Here is a 21,899-nt window from a genome sequence, read left to right on the forward strand (position 1 = left end):
CATGCCAGAGGGGTTGGAACTAGATGATTTTTAAGGTCCCTTACAGTCCAGGCCACTCATCCAGAGCGTGGTTGAACACTGGAACAGGCTAAACCTGTCTGAGTTCAAGGAGTGCTGGAAAATGCCCTCAGGCACATCATGTGGTTCTTGGGGTGTCCTGTGTAGCACTAGGAGTTGGACTTGATGATCCCAATGGGTTCCTTCCAACTCAGCATATTCTATGACTCTATTATTATATTAACAATACATTGAGATTGTTAATCTCAAATTGATTGATTGATAGAAGTTCATCAGTAAACCAAAAACTTACAAAGAAAATGTGATTTTTGAAGCATTTTTACACTCTTTTCAAGATTGAAAATGGGCATACTTGGGAAAGTTTTCCCTTTTCTTTTTTTTTTTTTTAAAGATTAACATAGTATTTGTGAAAAATCTTAAGACCAACAAGACTAGACATTTTGCCTACCAAAACTGCTTCATAGTTTACATCTGTCATTTTCTTAAAAAATTGTGTTTATTTTTAAATCATTAATTGACAACTTTTAACATTTATTAAATAGTAAATACATAACTACCTGATACATTAGCAACTAAGAATTATGCTGAAAATATTGACTTGAACTACAATTAAGTGAAATATGGTGGTTCATTAAGCAAAATGGTCCATTTTAATCAACTTAAAGAATGTATGAAAACACTGTATCTTGGATGATGTGCACAACTTGTAGATGATGACATGATGTCATAGGGCAGAGCTTAAGTGGCATCAGGTTTATGAACTATAAACACAAGAAAGGAAAAGATCCTTTAAAGAAGAAACCCCACTGTTTTTTCTTTCTCATGTGAGTAATGGAAAATTCTACTAGTGTCTGTAATTTCTGACTTTGATAAACCAGAGTGCCATACTACCTTAATTCAAGTTCCCTGCAGGAAGGAAGGAAGAAGTCAGAGATTACTTCTGACTTTATGACTAGATAATTGTAGTAGAACTGGAAAACATCTGTTTCTCTTGTATGCTTCACCTGTCCTATAGTCCACAAATCTATTCAGGTGGAAATATGGACTAAATCCACAGAAGGGCATTTAAATCCATTGTTTTCACATAGGACAATCCATTCCCTAGCCACTTTGCTCAATTCCTTGAAATTAGAGCATTGCTCTAATTTTCTAGAATGTGCTGAAAACCAGGATCTCAGTAGTAGAACACACTAAAACCTAAAGAAAGCATACCATTGTTTGCATAATTTGATCAGAATGATGGGCTTAAAAAAATCTCCCTTTGTCTTCACTCATCCCTGGAAGTAGGCCCATGACAATGTGAGGGGAAGCCTTGTGAGGAGCAGCTGAGGTCACTTGTTCTGTTCAGCCTGCAGAAGAGGAGACTGAGGGAGATTTCATTGTGCTGTTCAGCATCTTCATGAGAGGAAGTGGAGGGGCCAGTACCAACTTCTTCACTCTCATGACCAGAGACAGGACTCAAGAGAATGCCTTGAAGCTGAGTCAGGGGAAGTTTAGGTTGGATACTAGGAAGATGTTTTTCACCCAGAGGGTGCTTGGGCACTAGCATGGGCTCCCCAGGGGGAATGGTCACAGCACCAAGCTTGAGAGAGTTCAAGAAAGATTTGGACAATACTCTGCAGCACATAGTGTGATCCTTGCAATGTCCTGCACAGGGCCAGGATTTGGACACAATGATTTTTGTGGGTCCTTCCCAAATCAGCATATTCTATGACTCTGTGAAAGAAAGAAAAGTAAGAGAAGCTTCTAGGCCATTGGCCAGATCACTCACTTAAAGATCATTAAAGCTCTACATTCTAAACCAATTTATTTTCAACTCTAATGGAGGGATATAAGGTATCACAAAGTTTTGGGCAGGACATTTGAGGCATACATTTTAGATTTTGGTAGCTAAACAGAGATTAAGGGAGTAAAAACTTTTGATGAGTCTATCAGCTGAAGAATAGGTGCACTTCTTGTAAACAACTTAAAGGAAAATAAAGCCCTACACTGTAGAGGATAATGGGACTCAGAAAATGTGGCAGATCCTCAGTAGTTCTCTGCTTATTTTTCTCTACACAAATATGATTATACAGTGTCTTACAAAGAACTCTTACAAGCAGAACAATAGATGAAGCACTCCATAGTATCTGCAGACAGAATTGTGAGATTGTAGGATTGCTTCCTCCTGGCTTTTACCATGTGTGGGGTTCACTGATTACACAAGATATTCTTATTTGATGTAAAAGCTATCTGTTATTGTTATTTAGGCCTCAATTACTCATTTCCTTTTATCCCCCTCTCTTTATCTTAACCTTTTCTTTCATGTTTTCATCATTCCTTCATTTAGAAAAATCATTGAACATTTCAGTCTGTAATACAGAAACTATAGATTCCTTTATTTATCCAACCACAAAGGAGGAACCTAATTTGATACAAAAATCAGCAGCAAATGAGGAGCTTTCACTGTCATCAAATAAAGGAACAATAATGGACAGACAAATAAAGCACCTCATTGTTACTGTTTCTTTCCAGCAGATAAGACAACTGAACTCTATTTAATATTTAATAGTTCATTCAAAGTAAAGTATCCATAGAAGAGATTGAGAACACCCAGCTATACTAAATAAAGTGGGCATTAGGCTATTTTCTTTAGATATGGATTTAAATGTCTGCATGTCTGCATGTAAAGAAAGAAAGCAAATGCAAGTCTTCCACAGAGAGGGAGAAAGATAAGTAAATAGAATAAAAAATTAAAAAATAATATTGTAACATCTTCTCTTACTTTTGTATTCTCTTGCTTCCTAACTTTTTTTGGAAGAAACCAAAACTTCAATCTTTCATAAAGTCTGAAATGGTTGTTATTGTATTAGTAGATGTTGTGTGGAAAATCTCCTTTCAATTCTAGGTCAATGCAAAACAAATTTTATATATTTTTTATATTTTTCTATTTTTCTCAGCTTGCCTTTTAAAACTTCAAGTCAGGCAGATGCACACCTGTTACCACCACAGACATGGTGTTATGGTCCTGTATCTTCTTTCTCTAAATGCATCCTTTATGATTTCTAGCATTTTTTCCCAACTAATGCAGTCTTTGAGCACATGACTTTTTCCTCTGGAAGACCAAGTCTTTGTCTTTGCTGTATTGTGGATACATGCACTAACTTCAACATTATGACTGCTTTCAGCAATGCTAAGTCTTGTCTTAGTAATCATGTGATTACTGATAACTAGAGTAAAGTGATACCCTCAAACAAACTTATATTGTTTCATTTTCAGAGGAAAAAAAGCTTCAACTAAGACAAAAAGGTTATTAAAATCTATTAAAACTTTCTATTTAGAGGCTTTATTCCTGTTACAGGAGCTGGGAAATTCTTGGCATTTACATGGGGAGGTACCCATCCCTCCCACCAATGTGCTTCTGACAACTTTTCTTCAGGTATTTTTAATGGATATACACAATGTGTAGAGAAGGGAGAGAACTTTCTGGCTTGTTGGTTTGCTGATTTATATTAGTTTTTTTATGGGGTTGTTTGGTTTTGTTTGGTTTTTTTGCAACATCCCATTTTTCTTAATCCAAAGTAATCACACAGTGAATAAACCCTGCCATAATCTGAGAAATTTCTAGAATGTATAGCAATTATTGTAAATCACAGAACTGTCTGATGCCCTGAGGACCCAAAATAAACCAAGATACACACTTCCATTTGAAAGTGTTTATCACCTTATTTCCCTGGGTTCTCACCATGTCTGCTAGTAAAATTAAAGCCCTACTGTTCACCTACAACACAAAGGGAAGCAAATTGCTTGTTACAGAGATCAGCCATGAGGGTGGCACAGACTGAAATTAAAATAATTAAAAGCTGACTTCTACTAGTTTATTAAATTTTAAATCATTGTTATAATAGCTCAATAAAAAGAAGACTTGGCTATGTTTGATGTCAATTTAAAACCATGATTTATCTGCAGTGGATAATAGGTGAGTAGGAGCAAGATTTTACTGTGTAACTGTAGTAATTTGTTTAATTTTAAACTCTTGAGGATCGTCCAAGTATTTCAGAACAGCTAAAGGGGCAATGATAAGGCCAGTATATAACCAGGGACAGTACTGCTTGTGTGAGAAATAACAGTCCCACAAGAGCAATAGCTGGATATTAGCCTTATCACTTCTGATTTTGTTCAAGCCAACCAGGTCAGTTACAGAGCACTGCTTAAGGTCCTCTGCCTAATATGTCCATTCATTGTAGTCATCTGCCCAATAATTACTGAGTGTTAAGATTCCACTGAACTTGCAGTGCTATCAACTGTCCAATTAGATGCAGCTGAGTAGAAATTTATTTCCAATCTACCCTGCCTTGTTTTCCCATGTAATACACCAGTTTACCTCACCTACAGTTAAGAAAGGTCCTGTATGAGGTGTTTCCACATGAATGAAGGGCAAGAATTCTTGTTCTGATCCTCCCTCCTCTGTATGGCCTCTGTTTTGAATTTCAGAGTGGTTCCCCTCAGCTAAACCAAGGTAGATGAAATTATCAGATGGCCAAGTTGTTCAGAAAAAGTGATTAAACTATGGGTTAGCAGGAGGGTTGCTTGTGCAAGAGACAAGGCTTCCAGACAGACTAGAATTATTTGTACAACTTAGATGCAGAGTTGAAATGTGTATCTACAATTTAGGCTCCATGACACAGTTTTCATGCATGTTATGCATGTGTATGCATGTATGTCTGCAAAACTAAGCATGCATGAACATTAATGTTCAGTAGACACCTGTGCTTGTACTTTCCATTGGCTGATTTCTGCGGGGTGAGAAGAGACAGAAAGAGATTACTTGACCTAAAAAATTTCATAAATGGAAAACTTCAATAATGTGCAAAATTATGCTGACACATTTGTATTCAGTTTACTTCTCTAGAAGTAGTTCTACCTAGGGAGACTGATTAAGGGAAAAGATCATTTTACACATGTATGACAAACCACGTCCTTCATTATTTTTCTATCTTATCCCAAGGAGTATTTTCAATGATTGATCTCTTTATTCCACACTACCTACTTTTTTACTCTAAATATTCAATAATTACAGTGATAGGAGGTTGTTTAGCTAGTAGTCATATCAATGAGTGAATATATAAAGGAAGGATATTCACAATTTAAGATCTGCCCTACAGCCCAGACAGCCATAGGCTTTATTGTGATTGCTACAGCTCAAAGTTCATATCAGACACTTTGCAATAAAATTGTTTTCTTTGAAATTCTTTAAAAATACCACTTGTATTTGATTTCAGATACATTAACAGATAACTTTATTTTGTTCATCTAACCATTCCAGTAACTTGGGGAGGGGAAGAGGAAAAAGGGTGAATCAAGGTAATATAAAGTCAATCTATGTCATAGTTTCAAAAGGTCTAGCACCACACCACTACATCTAATCTTCCTCTTGCTCATCAGAAGTTATAAACACACAATATTTAATGCACTAGGTATGTTTTTGATCTCAATTAACTGTGTCTGACTGTTTCAGATTACATGTCAGTGTCATTCAGCTTTAATCTAGAGATACCAAATGCATACTTTTACTCCTTTATTTTATCTACAATAGAAAGTATGTTCTGTTTAGAATTTTCTTCAATGCAATCAGTTCATTACTTCCTTTAAGAAAAATAAAATAGACTAATTTTACAGTCTCTCAAATTAATTAATTTTTTCTCTATTTCAAAATAAATTTGTGACTTATCTATATATCCCCCATTTTTAAACAACCTTTTAAAATATAAATAAAAATTTGGATGCGATGTTTCAACACTATTCTGAATAATGCCTTGTACAGGATAACATATTTCTCTATTTTTGTTTTTACTTTTCTGCTTATAGAAAAACAAGAGAAAAAAACCCCAAACACCAAAACTTAGGATTTTTTTTCCTCACTTTTTCTATTTAATATCTTTATGGCATTACATTGGACTACAGATGAACTTGTTTTTTCATTTGAGTTTTATTAAGGAATATAAAATTAAAACATATATCCACAAAATCTGTCCATAAAATCCATCATTAAAGGACATGTTCCCACTGAGGACTTTTTGCCTGACGTTTGTCATTAAGGGGTAGTAACTGCATTAACTTTAGAAATTGCTAAACTTTTTTTTCATTGAAGCCACCTAATGCTAACTTTTGAAATACGTAATTAATTTAAAAGTCAAATATCTTTTACTAATTTAACTGTTACATCTTGACACCACAAAATTTATAATTTAATCAAAGAGTAAATTCAGGTTCACTACGTTTAAAAGATCAGCTTTACACAGGATCATTTCTGCTTTGATTAGTTGTTATGTATTCTTATCTTTTAATTCACAGAATCCTAGAATGGTTTGGGCTGGAAAGGACCCTAAAGAACATTTAGTTCCAACCCTCTCTGACAAAGGCAGGGACACTTGTCACTAGACCACGCTGCTCTAAGCCCCATCCAACCTGGCCTTGAATGCCTCTGGGGATGGTGAATCCACAACTTTGCTGGGCAGCTTCATAGTAAAGAATTTCTTCCTAATTTGAATCTAACCCTATCTTCTTTCAGGTTAAAGCCATTCCTCATTGTCCCATTACTTCATTTCGTTGTAAGACCCTCTCCAACTCTCTTGTAGGCCCCATTAAGGTGCTGAAAGGTGGTCTTAGGTCTCCCTAAAGCCTCCTCTTCTCCAGGCAGAACAACCTCAACTCTTTCAGCCTGCCTTGATAGGAGAGGTGATCCAGCCCTGTGATCAACATAGTAGCTCTGAACTCCCCCTGATAGGTCCATGTCCTCATACAAGAGGTCCCAGTTCACTACCATGTTAGTTGCAAAACAGCTTTTCCTTTATTTTATCTAAGTTTTATATATTATTCTACTTGTAAATATTTGGGTCATCACATCTAACCTTTCTAAATATTGGTGTAACATTTGTATTCTAGTTACTCTGTGATTTAAACAAATTAACAACCAACAAATCTAGAAAAAACAGTTCAGCTTTGGTGTCTGTTGTTCAGTATTCTGTTTGGTATGGGAAATAAAGTCTAATTCTTATGAATTAAAGAATATGATTTCTTTCCCACTCACTCATTAGCAGATGAATGAGGATTTCTCTCTTCACTTCAATGCCCTTCAATAGATAAAGTATTCTTTTATGAAAAAGCAGCGGTTCAAATCCCTGATATAGAGACTATGTTCAAAGACTGCAGATGAAATTGAGACACATTATTTAAAAGCTACAAGAGTACCCTGGAGTATCTCTGTGCTCTTAGGTGGAAAGGAGAACCAGTTAGTCCTCCAGAAGGCTTTTGTGTCTGTGCCTTAAAAACTACTTTTCAGTCTAATTTGTTTTATAAATTTGAGCTAAATTGAACTTACCAAGTTTGAATAATAGTTGGGTGTCCAAACTCACTAGTTAGTAGCTGTATTCTCAAAGGAAAATGTATCTTGTTGGACCCAGGAATTTTCTACCATTATTTTGTTCAATTGTTTTCATTTCATGGTCTACTGAAATTTTATTAGTTTTCCGACATTAATAATAATTAATTGAATTCTTACAGCAGCATCTTTATTCCATTCTAGTTACATGTCTCATCTCTACCTGAGTTAGCTCTCCCACGTTACCTTCTCTTCTCCTAGGATCTTCAGCTCTGAAGTATACGCCAGAAGTTTCACTGTAACACATATTTCTCTCTCGATCTTCCCCTATGTTTGTTGCTAGAAAAAGGTCACAATGATTAAGAAATGATGAGCAACCACACCACTATATATAAAAGAAAAAAAGCCTTTCTGTGAAATCAAAGGAGGGTGAGCATAATGATGAACTACTATATAGAGCACTTGGAACTGAGGTGATATTCACTTGGAGTCATAGGCATCAGTTCTATTAAGTAAAGAAGAGGGAACAAATCCACCTGCATCTGGTTGTATAATTTTTGGACTTTTTGCTCTTTTATTTACATGTGAATTCTTAAAAACTTCAGGTTTTTTTTTTTTTCTTTTTGCATTTCATTTCACCCACAATTGTTCATCTGATTGGTTTTGGTACCTTCTCTACATTAATTTCTGCTGATACTTTTTCCTCTATTTTTTGGCCACTACTGCAACTTGTTTCATTGATACCAGGTACATCTAATTTCTTGGTATTCTTTTAAATATTTTCCTTTTTACCCTTTTTTTGGGGGGAGGGGGGAGGAGGAGAGGACGGGGAGGTGTATCTGGCTCAATAAAAATTATTAACAGCTCCTTTTAAACGTCTGTAAAGTACTGATGCATCCAAATTTCAATGAAGTATGGCCTAATCCATATTATTATTTATAATAAGTCATTTCAGTTTGGCCCTTAGTGGAACTGCTTGAAAGGGCCCCTACTTTTGTTGTCTTTAATAAATTTCAGTTGCTTCAAATTGTTTACTATTCCCATTTTTTTTATTTTTTAATTCATAAAAGTTGAAGGAAAGTAATAAAATCCCCATAACACTGTGAAAAAAAAAAAAATCAGCTTTACAGTATCTGTGTTAATTATTATCTGAAAAGAATCTGTAAAAATTGCATGTCTTCTGAAGACATTCTGAAGACATTTCACATTTCAAATTGGATTTTTTCACCCAGATCACTTTGTAGAACACTCAATTCAAAAGTAACCCAAACTCAAGTAATTTATTTCTAAACACTGCTTTGCTATAAAAGTAAAATGGCTCACCTATTTTTTCCTGTTACTTTCTGATGAAGAAAATGATGCTGAAGAGGCAATGATGTATAAGCTGTTGCACTCTATTTGACCCATGCAACAGCTCAAAATCTTACCAGCAATCTGTGCATCTTTTTTAGGCTAGAAGGATTTTTCCCCACTCCCCTTGAGCAGATTTACACATATTGGTTTTGTAATTCCCACACAGTATTTCTATCACATGTACAACTTCCTTTGGAGAGCTGCATACTCAGCACCTGCAGACTTGAGAAGACAGAGCAGGAAAGAGACTCCTCTTTGCCTCTGTGCCTGCTACATTTCATTCTTTTTATGATTTGTGGGTTTGCATTTTTTTCAAACAGCAAGTGACATGGCAAAAACCTTCCAGTTGCATCAAATGCAGCTGTCCCTAACACTTCAAAGAAATTTACTTCCACACTTACAAAGATTAAATAAAAAACCAAGCAAAGGCTAACATAAAAAACTTCCATACTTGGAAAAGTAAGTTGTCTCAGCATGTATAGAAATTTTACATGTGGCACCAATACAGGAGTGTTTCCCATCCCCTGTAAATGGGAAAGGGAAATATGATACTTGTTTCTCTCTTGTTCTAGTACATAATCTAGATACACTCTGTTTAATTTCAGATATTTAACTGAGGTGCCTTTGCTCTGCTGTAATGTCCTTCTGCTGTAAACTGAGAGCAGAGATATGTCATAAGCCACCCACACTGCAATAAGAGATTTGTAGGGTTGCCTTGATTAGAGAAGCAATGTGTGTACTCCCAAATTGCCTATACAGGTCTATGAAGTTTGGATCATACAAATCTGTGTTGGGAATCACTCATGACTTGGCATTTCTGGATGTTAATACTGAATTCCCAGCCCTTAGCAGCTTTTAATTTCATTACATTACAAGCCAAAGTCTAAAAGCTTATTTAAGTGACAAAAGGACAAAATGCTACCAGGGTCTAAAAAAATCTTAAGAGAAAAACCTTTGACTGCTCTGTAATGGTCTTATAATCCTGTATCATAGCTGGTAATAACAGAAAAAAGGTATTTGCTCTTTAATAAGGTAATTTTTATTCCAGAAGATAAAATAGGAAAAAAAAAAAAACAACTTGTGGATTTTGTTCCAATATTTTGTGAGTGATAAAAATATTGTTGATAAATCATTTGTTGAATACATTCAGTCAGATAAAATTACTAGAAGATAGATGTTGATAGTCGGTATCAAAGACAATAGAAAATAGAATTTACAACCAATACCAATATCCTGACCCTGTAATATTTAATTTTTGATGCCTTCAAAATATTTGTAATGGGGATGGACAGTATCAGTTGGTTTGATGTTTTCCATATTAAACTATAGTTTATATATGAATATATGAACGCTTTTAAACTCGTCTTAGCAAGAGATGAGGCTACTCACCTCCTGAAAGGACTGCAGCAAAGACTCTGAAGATGTGCCTTGTGTACACACAGCTGAAGGGACTGAATTGTTTTCATTGTGTCTGAGCAAACTGAAAAACATCCTTGAGGAGCTTAATACATTAGTTACCTTATTTTGAACTTTCAAAATTGAATGTTTCTCCAGAACATTTTTTTCCTGCATGCTTCCCTCCTTTACAGCTTTTTCAGATACTTGCATCTCTACTTTTTAGGTGCCTAACTTTATATATGGTGTTTCAAAATTCAAATTCAAAGAAAAGCCGGTTTTAGACAAGCATCCTTGTGTTTTCAATTCAGCTGAGCTTACCTAGGTAAACACAAATAATTAAAAGAGAACACCAGTACAACTGTGTGGCCTTTGCTTTTCTCTTATGACTTATAGCAAGAAAATAAAAGACACTCTCAAAATGAGTAGATGACTTCTAGAATTTCTACAGAGGGAGACATTTGAGAAAACATCTCCAGGATGCACTCAGTATTAACAGAGTGTTATATCAGAACCCTCTTGTCCCACTGTAATGAAATGTTTATTCTATTCATAAAGGTGAAGGTTACCCTATAATTATGCACTTTAGGAAAGTGAGGACAGAAGCACATCTGCTATTTGTGCATTGTTGCAAAAAAAAGTTCTCATTACTATAACAGGATTCACAGGAAAAATTATGTCACAGTATCAACTTCTATATTGGCTGAGAAGATGCAAGTGTTTGTAATAATATGATTTAGTCCTGAGTTGGCAAAAATGAATGCACCCAATATAGTAACACTGCAGAAAAGCACCATGAAAAGAGAATGCTGTTATCATATAAAAAAATATTCTACTCAATGTTCTTAAAAAATATTCTACTCAAAGCCTTGATTTCTCTATACAATTGTGACCTGCTGACAATGTGAATGAGTTTTCTATGTATTTTGTGTTAGTAGATTTTGTCAGGAGGTCCTAAAGCTCTGCAACAAGCTCTTGTCTTTAGAGGTTAAAAGAAAAGGATGAACAATTGCTGAAAGGGGATGCTTAACAATGTTGATGATACACAGTAAATCTGGTAGATCCATAAAAATTCTTTTTATTGTTTCTGGCCACTTTTTTTTTGTTTCCCATATGCAATCTTAGAAAAAAAACCTTTCATGTTGACTGCATTTATTTATTCTTGCTGTCTTCAGCTCTTTTCTATTTCCATCTATCCTGAACACACCCTGAGAAGTTCTCCTTTGTACCCTGTCAGCCACACCCTTTATAAATACATTCCTCAGAAAATAGAGCCTTAGACAGAGGAGAACAACCTTTATCCCATAAATACCTTGAAGTTGTAATTTTAGTAAGTTTACAGCACAAATAAAGTTAATAGCTTTGAAACAATTCTAAACTTTGAGGAGACTATTATGTCTGAAAAATATCTAAGGTAACTGTTTCAATTTTTAGTGTGTGCATGAATATCTGAATCTGCTCATCAAGGAGGAAAAAGAACAGAACTGTTTTCCCTGGTTTTCTCACCCTTCAACTGTCATTGACTGTTTAAGAAAAGTTTTGTAAGTATTTCAAGGCCAAGTATCTCCATTTCTGTGGAATGCTCCTCTAGTAGACAAGCACGACTGTGTCTCTTCAGCCTTGGAAGATTTTGACATTTGAGTCTTTGTATTAAAAACAATAGCTCAGTTTCCAAAAGAAGGCTAAAAAATGTCCTTACCAAGAGATGTCTTTAACATCAGCTCCAAATACACAACTGAAAACACTTGAAAAATAACAAAATCCTCACAGTGAGTGCTCTGCCATCATATAATTCAAAGGTACTCCTTCTTTTACTGTGCCCTGTAGGAGTGAGTTGCATGCAGTACTACATGGAAGAATTTACGTTCCAGAGCTTATCAGTCAGTTTTGATAGTGGTTACCTTTTAGGCTTGCAGGTTTGGTTTTTTTTTTTTTTTTTACTCTGATACTAAGTATCAGATGTCTCTGATCTATGTTTTATGTTCTGGTTACAGTCTGTGGAGCTCTGCTCAGTGGAGTTGAAAGGTTGATACACTTGCTGTGTCACCACCATATGTGGGATTTGCCTATCCATAGTTTTCTCACGTCATCTCAGCTGCTTTGCTCTCCTGGCACCCAGCTACTACTCTAGAAAGGCACAAGACTTCCTGACAGCACCATGCAGAATCTTGAGATGCTCAAGGGCAGTCTAGATAGCGCTTGATACTGATTTTCAGAGCAGCAAAACCTTGCCTGAATTCCCACTGCAGTGCAAACTGAAGCACTCTCTAGTTCCATTGCCTGTGCTGATGAAACTCACAGATTTTAGTGGAAGCTCAGACTCTGAGCTCAGTGGTCAATACCTGTCTGTAGACATGCCAATACAGATGTGTAAATATGGAGATGAATCACATCAAAGACTCAACTGAACACGCATTTGCATTTACTGAACTCCTTCTAAAATAGCCAAACCATCTGCACTGAGCTGGCATATACAATAGCTCATTGAGAGAAAGCTTGAGGCCAGGGGGATACCTTAGGGCATCTCAGGCAGCATTGGATGCTGACACACTGATAGAGAAATCAAGCTGTCACTCCTGTTATGCACAAAGAGATGAGTTTTCATCTCACTGGCGTGCTCTGAGGAAGAATACTCAACTGAAATTTTGAAGATGGAAAATAGGACAAAACAGTTAGTACACTACATTAAATCAACACTGCCAGGGCTGCTGGGAGTTGACAAACATCCAACTTGATGCTTACAATGCAAGTCTTCTTGATTTGAACAGTTGAAATAATTCCTTACAAGGTATTTCACTTTAGTGTTTGCTACTTACCAGCAGCATTAGCTAGCAATATGAAAACCTGCAACTTCAACACATAAGCCTATATTTGTTTTTACAAGCATGACTGAATGCGTTATAAATGATTCAACGTGTCTTCATTCAGAACAATGTTTTCTTAGCACCAGTTCAAAGTACTCTCATCAGAAAAAAAATTAAGAGTTGAAATTTGGCCTCAAAATTCACTCTCTAATGAAATTTGAATGCAAATATAGCAGAAATCACTGAAACATTCAGATAGAACATATCGGAAAGATTATGCAAGTTGCCAATCTGTGGTATAAGAATAAAAGTATTTTTCTCATCCATAATGAGAAAAACAGAGCTGTATAACTTTAGATTTGTTTGTGAGCTGAAATCCTTGAATCCCATCATCTCAGAATGCAGATGACAGTTTTATCTTATCTGCTGGTTCAGCCTGGTACAGAGAGTGAAAAGGAAATAGTGATGCTGCCTGCACAAGTACTTTTGCATGTTTTAACTCAAAAAACCCCTGTAAATTATGACATGTTGCAAATAACTTTCAAATAGTTTCCTCAAAATATTTCCCACTATTAAAATAAAGCATAAAACTAATTTCTGCAACTTTCATTTCACTCAGCAACTACTATAAAAACTATATAAAAACTATGAACCTTCTCTACAGGAAATGAGGGTGCCAGATATGTGTATTTCTGCTTTAAGTTTCACTAGACATTTCCTATAAACTCAAATTATTTTTGGTATTGATAAACATGGAGATAAACATGCTTAGCTCCTCAAACTACAGGTCTCAAGAATGGTCTAAATCAAAGACCACATGTTAGTTTCAGTTGGCTAATATTTAATAATTAATTGTTTGCATTGTTTTTCTCCCTAAGTTACACAGGTGAGAGGAATGTATAAAAAAATATGAATGTCTGCAAAAAGATGCTGAGAAGCACAGCATAGGGAAGGTGGCAGTCAGCTTTCAGCATGGCTCTGATAATGCACACAAATCATGGAAAGAAACACTCTGCATATTAAGCTGATGATTTCTTTGTAGCAGAGGTGCTTTGTATCTCCACTTATGCCAAACTGCAAGGTATTTTTGTGATGCAGGCCACTGCTCCCAGAAAGTTCATTGCTTTGAACCAGGAGGTAAAATATTAGTCATGGACTATCCATCATATTCATGTGTTGGAGGATTTTAATGCAATCTTCCCAGAACAGCAGTTAGGGGCAGCCAATCTGCAATGAAATCCCAGCCAGTAATCAGAGGTTTGTCACTGCTGTCAGGGAGGCCAAGTTTTGCTGATACTGTACCTCTCCTTGGATGTCCTGCTAAGAGACATCTTACAGCTTTTTACATTCTTCACAGTAGACTGTCGCACAGTTGCGTGTTGGAACCCTAATACTGAAAAAATGAAAATAAATGACCATAAGATTAATTGCTCTCTCAGTTTAGACACAAGAAAAAGTAAATAGCTCTAATTCCCTTTGCACACTTTTACATCTCATCCTTCATTGATATTCATCCAGGTATTAGGTTAGTTTGCATCAGAAACAGTAACTTCAAAGAGGCCTTTTAAAAAGATCAAAATGAAGGAGAAAGAGAAGACTGATTTTCTCTGTCCGCTGCCACTGGGCTCACTGCCCATTTCTTGTCTTTCATTTTTTAATTTGTTAATTCTAATGAAAAAGTGTTTGCATAGCAAGTTCAGGAGACTTTGGCAATACAAAACTTAGGACAATCTCATTTTTTATAAAAATGAACAAAGGCCACCCACTTGAAGATTGATCAGTGGATACATAACTGAATGAGACATTTATTTTTGTGCCAGCTCAACTACCAGTGTCAACAAGATTTGCATATATTTTGGCAAGTGCACTGCACAAGGTGGTAATAAGATAGGCCTTTTATATCTGAGTCTAATTTACTTCAGTTATACTCATTAAAAATGTGTTTTCATGTGAAAGGAATTTCAGTAAGGGGTACTTTGGAAACAGAAACATCGCAGAAATGTTTGCTATATAGCCAGTATCAAAGATTTTTACAGCTGAGAAAGAGCATTTTTTAAGGAAGAAATTCCCAGGTTCTATGAATGTAGGACTCCTGTTTTGCTGTTTTTTAATCGTTGTTAGGCTCAACATTGCAGGATTGCAGGTTTAACTATTATGCTTGGTGCTAATAGCTGTATGTTTAAGTAACACAAAATATGGAATAAAACACCAGCTCACTGCCTATTTTGCCATGACATAGCCCACTGAAAGGGCTACTCACAGAATGCAAAAAAAAGTGCTCTGTGAGGTCTTACTCAGTATAAATTCCTTTGCACAAGTGTTGGTATGGCCGAAGGTGTGATTTTAAACCCATTTTCTTTAAATGTGTAGAAAATCATGAGTGAAATGCTTCACGAGCAGTACTTTGGCTTTAACAGGCTCGTAACATTACATTTTATTGCACACCAGGAATATACTTCATCTAAACAAACAAACAGAAAAAAAGGCAACAGGAACAGCATGTTCAACCAAAGCTTAATCAAACAGGGTCCAAACTGTCGAACATGAATAAAAGTATCTGCCCAGTGTTACATGAACACAGACTGAAGGATCAGGATTATTTTTTTTATTGTATTTCTTACATCTTGGGCTTGCTCCTGTTTAAAATGCCTCGAGAATATATTGGACTGCTAATTGAAATAAGAGACAAGCAATGCAAAGAATCCTGTCTTTCAGTTACCTTGCTTCCTTACTGAAGAGAAAATGCAGAGAGGATCCAGCTTCATCCCCACAGCAATACACAGTATCAGTAATGCTGAAGCTGTTTCCAAAGACATAATTTCATAATTTTTCTTCAGATATAAGAAACAATGTTTTTTTGTGGCAAATGCATTTCAAGGATGCATACCATTTTTATATTTTGGTAAGATGAAAATAAAGGAAAAGAGGTGATTGACCACAAAGCTCTCACAGGCTGAATTAAATTTCATGCAACACAGCTATCAAATTATGCCCAAACAGAAATATTATAACCTGAAAAAAAAAATATATATTTTTCCAGGATATGTATAGCCAGGAATATGTATAGCCAGGATGGCAAAATTATGGGTATTATGCTAATACTGTTACTTTGACTAAGTACCAGTTTCTATTAAAAGCCCTAACATTTCAGTAGGTTCAAGGTAATGTGCCAGTCACAGAGAGAAGAATCAAAAATTGCCTGAAATTGCATTCCCTACTTTAAAAACAGGTATGAGCTGCCTCACCACTTACATCAGGGACACACAGTTGTCCTTGCTGGTAACTTCAAAGAAGCACAGCATAAACTGCCATTAATGATTTTGAAATGCACTAATTTGTGGAAGTATTAGGACATGTCAGACAAGATAGTCACAACCTAAGAAATTGTGAAAAATGCATTTCTTATAACTGAAATAATATTTAGCTTTATAATTAAAATTCTAGGAGAGAGAGAGAGTAAGTTATTATGAAAATATATAGCTTTAATTTGCAGACATATAAACACTTTTGGTACATTACAGACATATGATGCAAGAAATCAAAATAATAATTTTTAAGCATAACACTATTTTATCTTGTTCACACAGAGAAATTTGATGCAATCATCATACAAAAGATAGTTCTCAGCTCTTAAAATGAAGTGAAAGTAATACATCACTGATAAAATTGCTGCTTTGTTGCAGAGAATACAGCAAAGAATAAATTATCAAGAAAATATGCCACCAGTCTTACAAGTTAGATTTTGGATCTAATCCAAAATCAAAGCCAATGAAAAGGAACCAGGAATGGTCGCCAAAAGTCAGAAACAAGATCTTTCACATGAAATACCAATCCAGAAAGGAGCAACAGTCAGAATAAAAAAAGTCCTACAATTCCTTAGAATGTGGAGTGATTTTTGTTTTCATCTGGCGGATCAGACTCAGAAGTAACATATAACAAAAATCTACTGCACAACCAAACTGATGGAGTACTACTGACAGATTGCTCAAAGTACAAAAAAACACAACCACTTTTGTGACAACTAAGAATTTTGCCATTCCCTTGCTTCCTTGCATCTGGCATGTTTATGAGGATGAGGATGGGGCTCTGTCATTATTTGCTTTAGGAAATATTAAATATAATTTTTCCATAAAAATGACCAGCAGATTGCTGGAGCAAATGATAATGAGAGTGGAATCTGCAGAAAAATGAATGATATGTCACAGCAGTTCAGATTTTCATTACAATTTCTTGCATTCTTGCTCAACAGGAATTGCACTTCTTGTTAATGCCTCTTCTATCCTACTGTATAAGCTTTACTTGTGAGGTAATAAACATTCTGGTTTTCATTACTAGTGCATTTTAACATATTTATTCTTTTATATGATACATACATCGGGACAGACATTTTTTTTTTTTTAGGGGTTAAATGTCTGTATGCCAATAGGTATTATAGGTATTTTATATTAAAATCAATATATTTAAAATATATTCTGTGTATCTCATGGACAGTACCTCGAACAGTTCCCTGCTCAGGAGCATCTGATGCCCTCTTGTGGTTAAAAAGACTTTTAAAACTTGAGTTTAAAAGAATCATCTTACCTTCACCCTTTTTATGTTCACTGATCTTATTGATTTATGAAAGCTGGAAATGATGTCCACGTTTTTACAGTCAGGGTGCTAGCTGTTAGTTACTAACATTTCATAAAAAAGCTGTACACTGAAATTGAATTTAAAAAACTGTAAACAGCTATTTACAATTATAATATTAAGTTATAAATTAGCAGTCCTTCATTGCAACCTCTGTCAATACAACCTACAGCTAGGTGTTTTACTGTCATCTGGGGTTTTTCATATGTTGGACTTATGCACAAAGAAACATCAAATGTTAGAAATCTCCATTGGTTTCTTCTCCAGCATGTGCAGGTTAATTCTTCCATTTAATGGGATTTGTACTTCCAAGTTTTCATCTGCTCTGTGATGCTTTTTCCCTTTTCTTAGACAAATGTAAATTCCCATCCCTGTCACTAAAGCAATTGAACCCAAGCTTATTATTGAAAGAGCTACCAAGGTAGGCATGCAGGATGCTGACTCCATTTTTTTATGCGTAGGCTCTATGGATATTTGTGGCTGCTTTTCTTCGACGCTGATATCAGGTTCCTTCCTTAAGAGACTTTCGATGTAGCTCTCGTTGCTGACAGTATCATTGACAAAGAGGTTCACCATGACAGTGGAATGGAGAGGCTCTGGGTAGCCGTGATCGCTCACTTTCACGAGCAGCCGATAGAGGCCATAGTCATTTCGCATCAGTGACTCTTCCAAGGTGATATTACCAGTCTTGGGGTCAATCCGAAACGACTCGGGTCGAGGGCCTCTTCTTCCTATGATGCTGTAAGCTATGACTGCGTTCATGCCAGTGTCCTTATCGACAGCATAGACCTCAGTGATGGGAGAGCCAGGAAGGGTAGAAGGAAGGACTAACAAGTAAGACATATTAGACTGAGGAAACAAGACCAAAGGAGGGTTGTCATTTATGTCCAGAAGAAGGATAGTTATTTTTGCTGTAGAAGACAGGGCAGGATCCCCACCATCAACTGCTTCAATCCAAAGAACATAGGAGCTTTGCTGTTCCCTGTCCAGGGAGATTTTAGCTCTCAAAACTCCTTTTCCAGTATCTATAACAAAAATATCACTTCCGTTCAGAACTGAAAGGGCAACCCATCCATTTTGCCCTGCATCAGCATCTGTGACACTTATAACTCCAATTTCACCAAAACCTGGAAAGTTTTCTGGCACAAAAAAGCTGAAATCCTTATTGATAAATCTCGGACTGTTATCATTTTTATCCAATACAGTGATGGTGACAGTTGCTATTGATTCTCTTGGAGGGAATCCAGAATCTACTGCTTTGACAGTGTATCTGTATTTTTCTTTTTCTTCTCTATCCAGTTGGGTGGAAACTGTAAGAACTCCTGTGGTTTTATCTAAAGCAAAATAGGAAGGGGCATCAGGACCTAAGAAATAGGACACTTGCCCTCTTTCTCCACTGTCAGCATCAGTAGCATGCAGTTTGGTCAAAAAAGCATTGGGAACATTGTTCTCCTCAATGGACAATTCTATCAGCTCTTCAGAGAAAACTGGTGAATTGTCGTTGTCATCCAGAATCTGTATTTTGACAACTTTCTTGACATGAAATCCTTCCGAGTTCCATGCAACTACGGAGATTTCATACAGCTGCTGTGTCTCAAAGTCCAAAGGCTTTGTGGTCTCCAGCAGGTATTCATTGTTGTACGGCTTGTACGGAGAAAGCCCGAAAGGTCCGTCACCATCCAAATAGCAACTGACTTTGTACTTTTCATCGGGGTCTTTGATGGTAAAAAAAGCTATAGGTGTGTTGATTGGCTCAAGTTCCTTTAAGAAGACCACTCCTTCCACTTCATTAGCTATGAAACGAGGAACAACTTCAGGTGGCCTCATCATGACTTTGATGATGGTCACCAGCACCGTGATCACGGCAGGAATACAGCCAGGACCGTTGCCCAGTATGATCAGCCTGTGCAGCTTTGGAGTGTCCCCATCAACTTTAGTGGAGAGTGTGATGATTCCTGTGCTTTCATTCAGATGGAACAAGTCTCTAGATGGCTGGGGGACCTTCTGGCTGTAGGAGTAGGTGATCTGGGCATTGGATCCAAGGTCCATGTCCACCGCGTGGACAGTAGCCACGTGTGTCCCTAGGCTGGAATTGCCATACAGGGTGACGTTGAGCTGCGAGTCGTTGAACTGGGGGCAGTTGTCATTGATGTCGCTGATGCCAATAGTGAGGGTGGCACTGCCCACGAGCGGAGGAGTCCCTCCATCCTCAGCGACGATGACTGTGACATACTCGTCCTGTGTCTCCCTGTCCAGCGCCCCCATAACGATCAGGTAGGGAGTCCTCTCCCCGTTCTCGTTCTCCTCCACATCCAGGGTGAAGACCCCGTAGTTATCTCGCAGGCGGTAGGTCTGCACACCGTTGGTGCCCATGTCGGGGTCGAGGGCGGGGTGCTCGATGGCCAGGCGCGTGTTCACAGGGGCGTTCTCAGGCACCGAGAGACGGATGTGGGGCACAGGGAAGCGGGGCGCGTTGTCGTTGACATCACGGATAGCAATCTTTACCTTCACCAGGCGAAAGTACTCCTGTGGCAGGACCAGCACATCCAGCAGCAGCAGGCATGACTCTGGTGAGGGGGAGGAAGAGGAGACAGCAGCTGATCCCCCTAAGATGGTGGCCCCACTGCTTTCCACACATAGTGCTTCCCGGTCGATCTCCACAGCTGAGGTGTGCAGCTCTCCGGAGCGGTTGTCCAGCTGCACATACTGTCCCCCCAAGCCGTGGGAGGCCAGGGTGAAGGAGAGTGGGGGCTGCAGAGACGCAGGGTGCTGGCCACCAGCCGTTGGGAGCCGCAGGTCACGGGCCAGGCTGCCGATGAGCACCCCAGCAGGCAGCCCCTCGTTGAGGCTGTAGAAGAGCTCAGTGGCGCGGCTGTAACTGGCAAAGCAGTTGAAAGGCCCAACGAAGAGCAGGAAGAGGAGCAAGTGCTGAGAAGAGAGAAGCACAGGGGTGTGAGGAAGGTCTGGCGCTTCCCCCTGCTCACTGCCTCCCCCACTGCCACTTCGAGCAGCGAGTGCTGCATCTGCAACATGAAGCCATCCTTCCTCTCCCCTCCATCCTCCCAGTACAGCAGCTACTTCCAGGGCATCACCATCTGTACCCTCCAGGCAACACCAGCTGCATCCCCCGCAGCAAATCCGCGCTGCCAGGATGGCCCGGGGGCACCTGCTCCCCCCGCCCCCCAGCAGCACTTGCGCCCCGACGTGCCATTTTCCCTCTTGCCCCCGCCCCAAGCTCGCCCCCGTCTCACCAGCGGCACCACAAGCGCATCCCAAACCGGGGCATCCCCTTGCACATCCCCAAACATTTGCTCGCCCGCCTCCCCTCCCACAGCAGCAATGCGAAACGCGTCCCTCGCTGCCCCTAGCCCCAGCCCCGTCCCGAAAGCTGTTTTTCCCGCACGTTCACGGGTCCCGCGGTGCCCGCTCCGCGCAGCCCGCGGGGGTCCCGGCGCAGGTGCCGCGCTCCGGGCGGGTCCCTGCCTCCCGCGGCAGCGGAGCCGGCGCTCCAGCCCGGCCGTCACGGGTCCCCGGCCACCCCGCAGGTCCCTCCGCTGCCGGCGACACGCGAGCTGCGCAGAGGAGCCGCGGAGCGCAGGGGCTGCGCGGAGCAAGCTGCCCGCGCTGGCGAGCGCGTCGCCCACCTCGCACAGATGAAAAGGAGCTCCCCGAAAGTAACTTCAGGCTCTTCCTCTCCACGGAGGAATTTTTTCCTCCGTCCCCTCTTTTTAATGACCCATTCGCTTTTCCGCGGCTCTCTGCCACAACGCGCGCCGGCAGCAGCAACAAATGCAAACTTTTCGCGTCTGCCCTGATCTTTGCAGAGATAAAGACCCGACAAACATATCCACGCATACGCGGTCCGGTTTGCTCGGTTGCTTTTTTGGTGCTTTTTCCGCCAATTTGTCGCCAATTTCGCTGCTGCGTGCGAAGTCGGGCTGGGGCGGCCGGACGCGGCGCGTCCCCCCTCCCGCCGCCCGGCCCTCACCTGCAGGCTGCCGCGGGCGCCGGAGCTGCCGCGACCGCCCGGGGGCCCCATGCCCGGCCACCGCTGCCGCCGCCGGCTGCGCCCCGGCAGCCCGCCCGCTCCGCCGCCCGCCCGGCGCTTCTCCTCCCCGCGGCTGCCCATTCCCCCGCCGCCGCGCTGGGCTGGGCTGGGATGTGCGCGCCGCCCAGGACACTCCCCCTCCGCCGCGGAAGGGCCGGAGCGGGGGAGCGGGCACGGCACGGCACGGCACGGCACGGCACGGCACGGCACGGCACGGCACGGCTGGGAGGGGGTGGGCGGGCGAGACGCGGGGGCGAGTCCGCGGAGGCTGCGGCAGCGCCGCGGGCAGCGG

At 39.4% G+C, this 21,899-nt stretch overlaps 1 protein-coding gene across 1 annotated transcript; it reads right to left on the reverse strand.

The window, feature by feature from the left end:
• Positions 1-16,324: 16,324 nt before the first annotated feature.
• On the reverse strand, positions 16,325-21,600 carry PCDH20 (protocadherin 20). Its single transcript, XM_056488585.1, has 2 exons — positions 21,548-21,600; positions 16,325-20,487 (listed from the first exon to the last, which is right to left on the reverse strand). The coding sequence occupies exons 1-2, from the start codon at positions 21,596-21,598 to the stop codon at positions 17,791-17,793; spliced, it is 2,748 nt and encodes a 915-aa protein (XP_056344560.1). The 5' UTR covers positions 21,599-21,600; the 3' UTR covers positions 16,325-17,790.
• Between the last annotated feature and the right edge of the window lie 299 nt (positions 21,601-21,899).

The sequence above is a fragment of the Oenanthe melanoleuca genome, chromosome 1 (genome assembly GCF_029582105.1).
Source record: "Oenanthe melanoleuca isolate GR-GAL-2019-014 chromosome 1, OMel1.0, whole genome shotgun sequence".
In the NCBI taxonomy this organism is placed as follows: domain Eukaryota; kingdom Metazoa; phylum Chordata; class Aves; order Passeriformes; family Muscicapidae; genus Oenanthe; species Oenanthe melanoleuca.

Excerpts from the sequence above, each read along its gene's own strand:
- PCDH20 (XM_056488585.1), bottom strand. The coding sequence starts at position 21,598 with ATGGGGCCCCCGGGCGGTCGCGGCAGCTCCGGCGCCCGCGGCAGCCTG. Across the intron at positions 20,488-21,547 it reads GCGCCCGCGGCAGCCTGCAG|CACTTGCTCCTCTTCCTGCT; the intron begins GTGAGGGCCGGG and ends CTCTCTTCTCAG.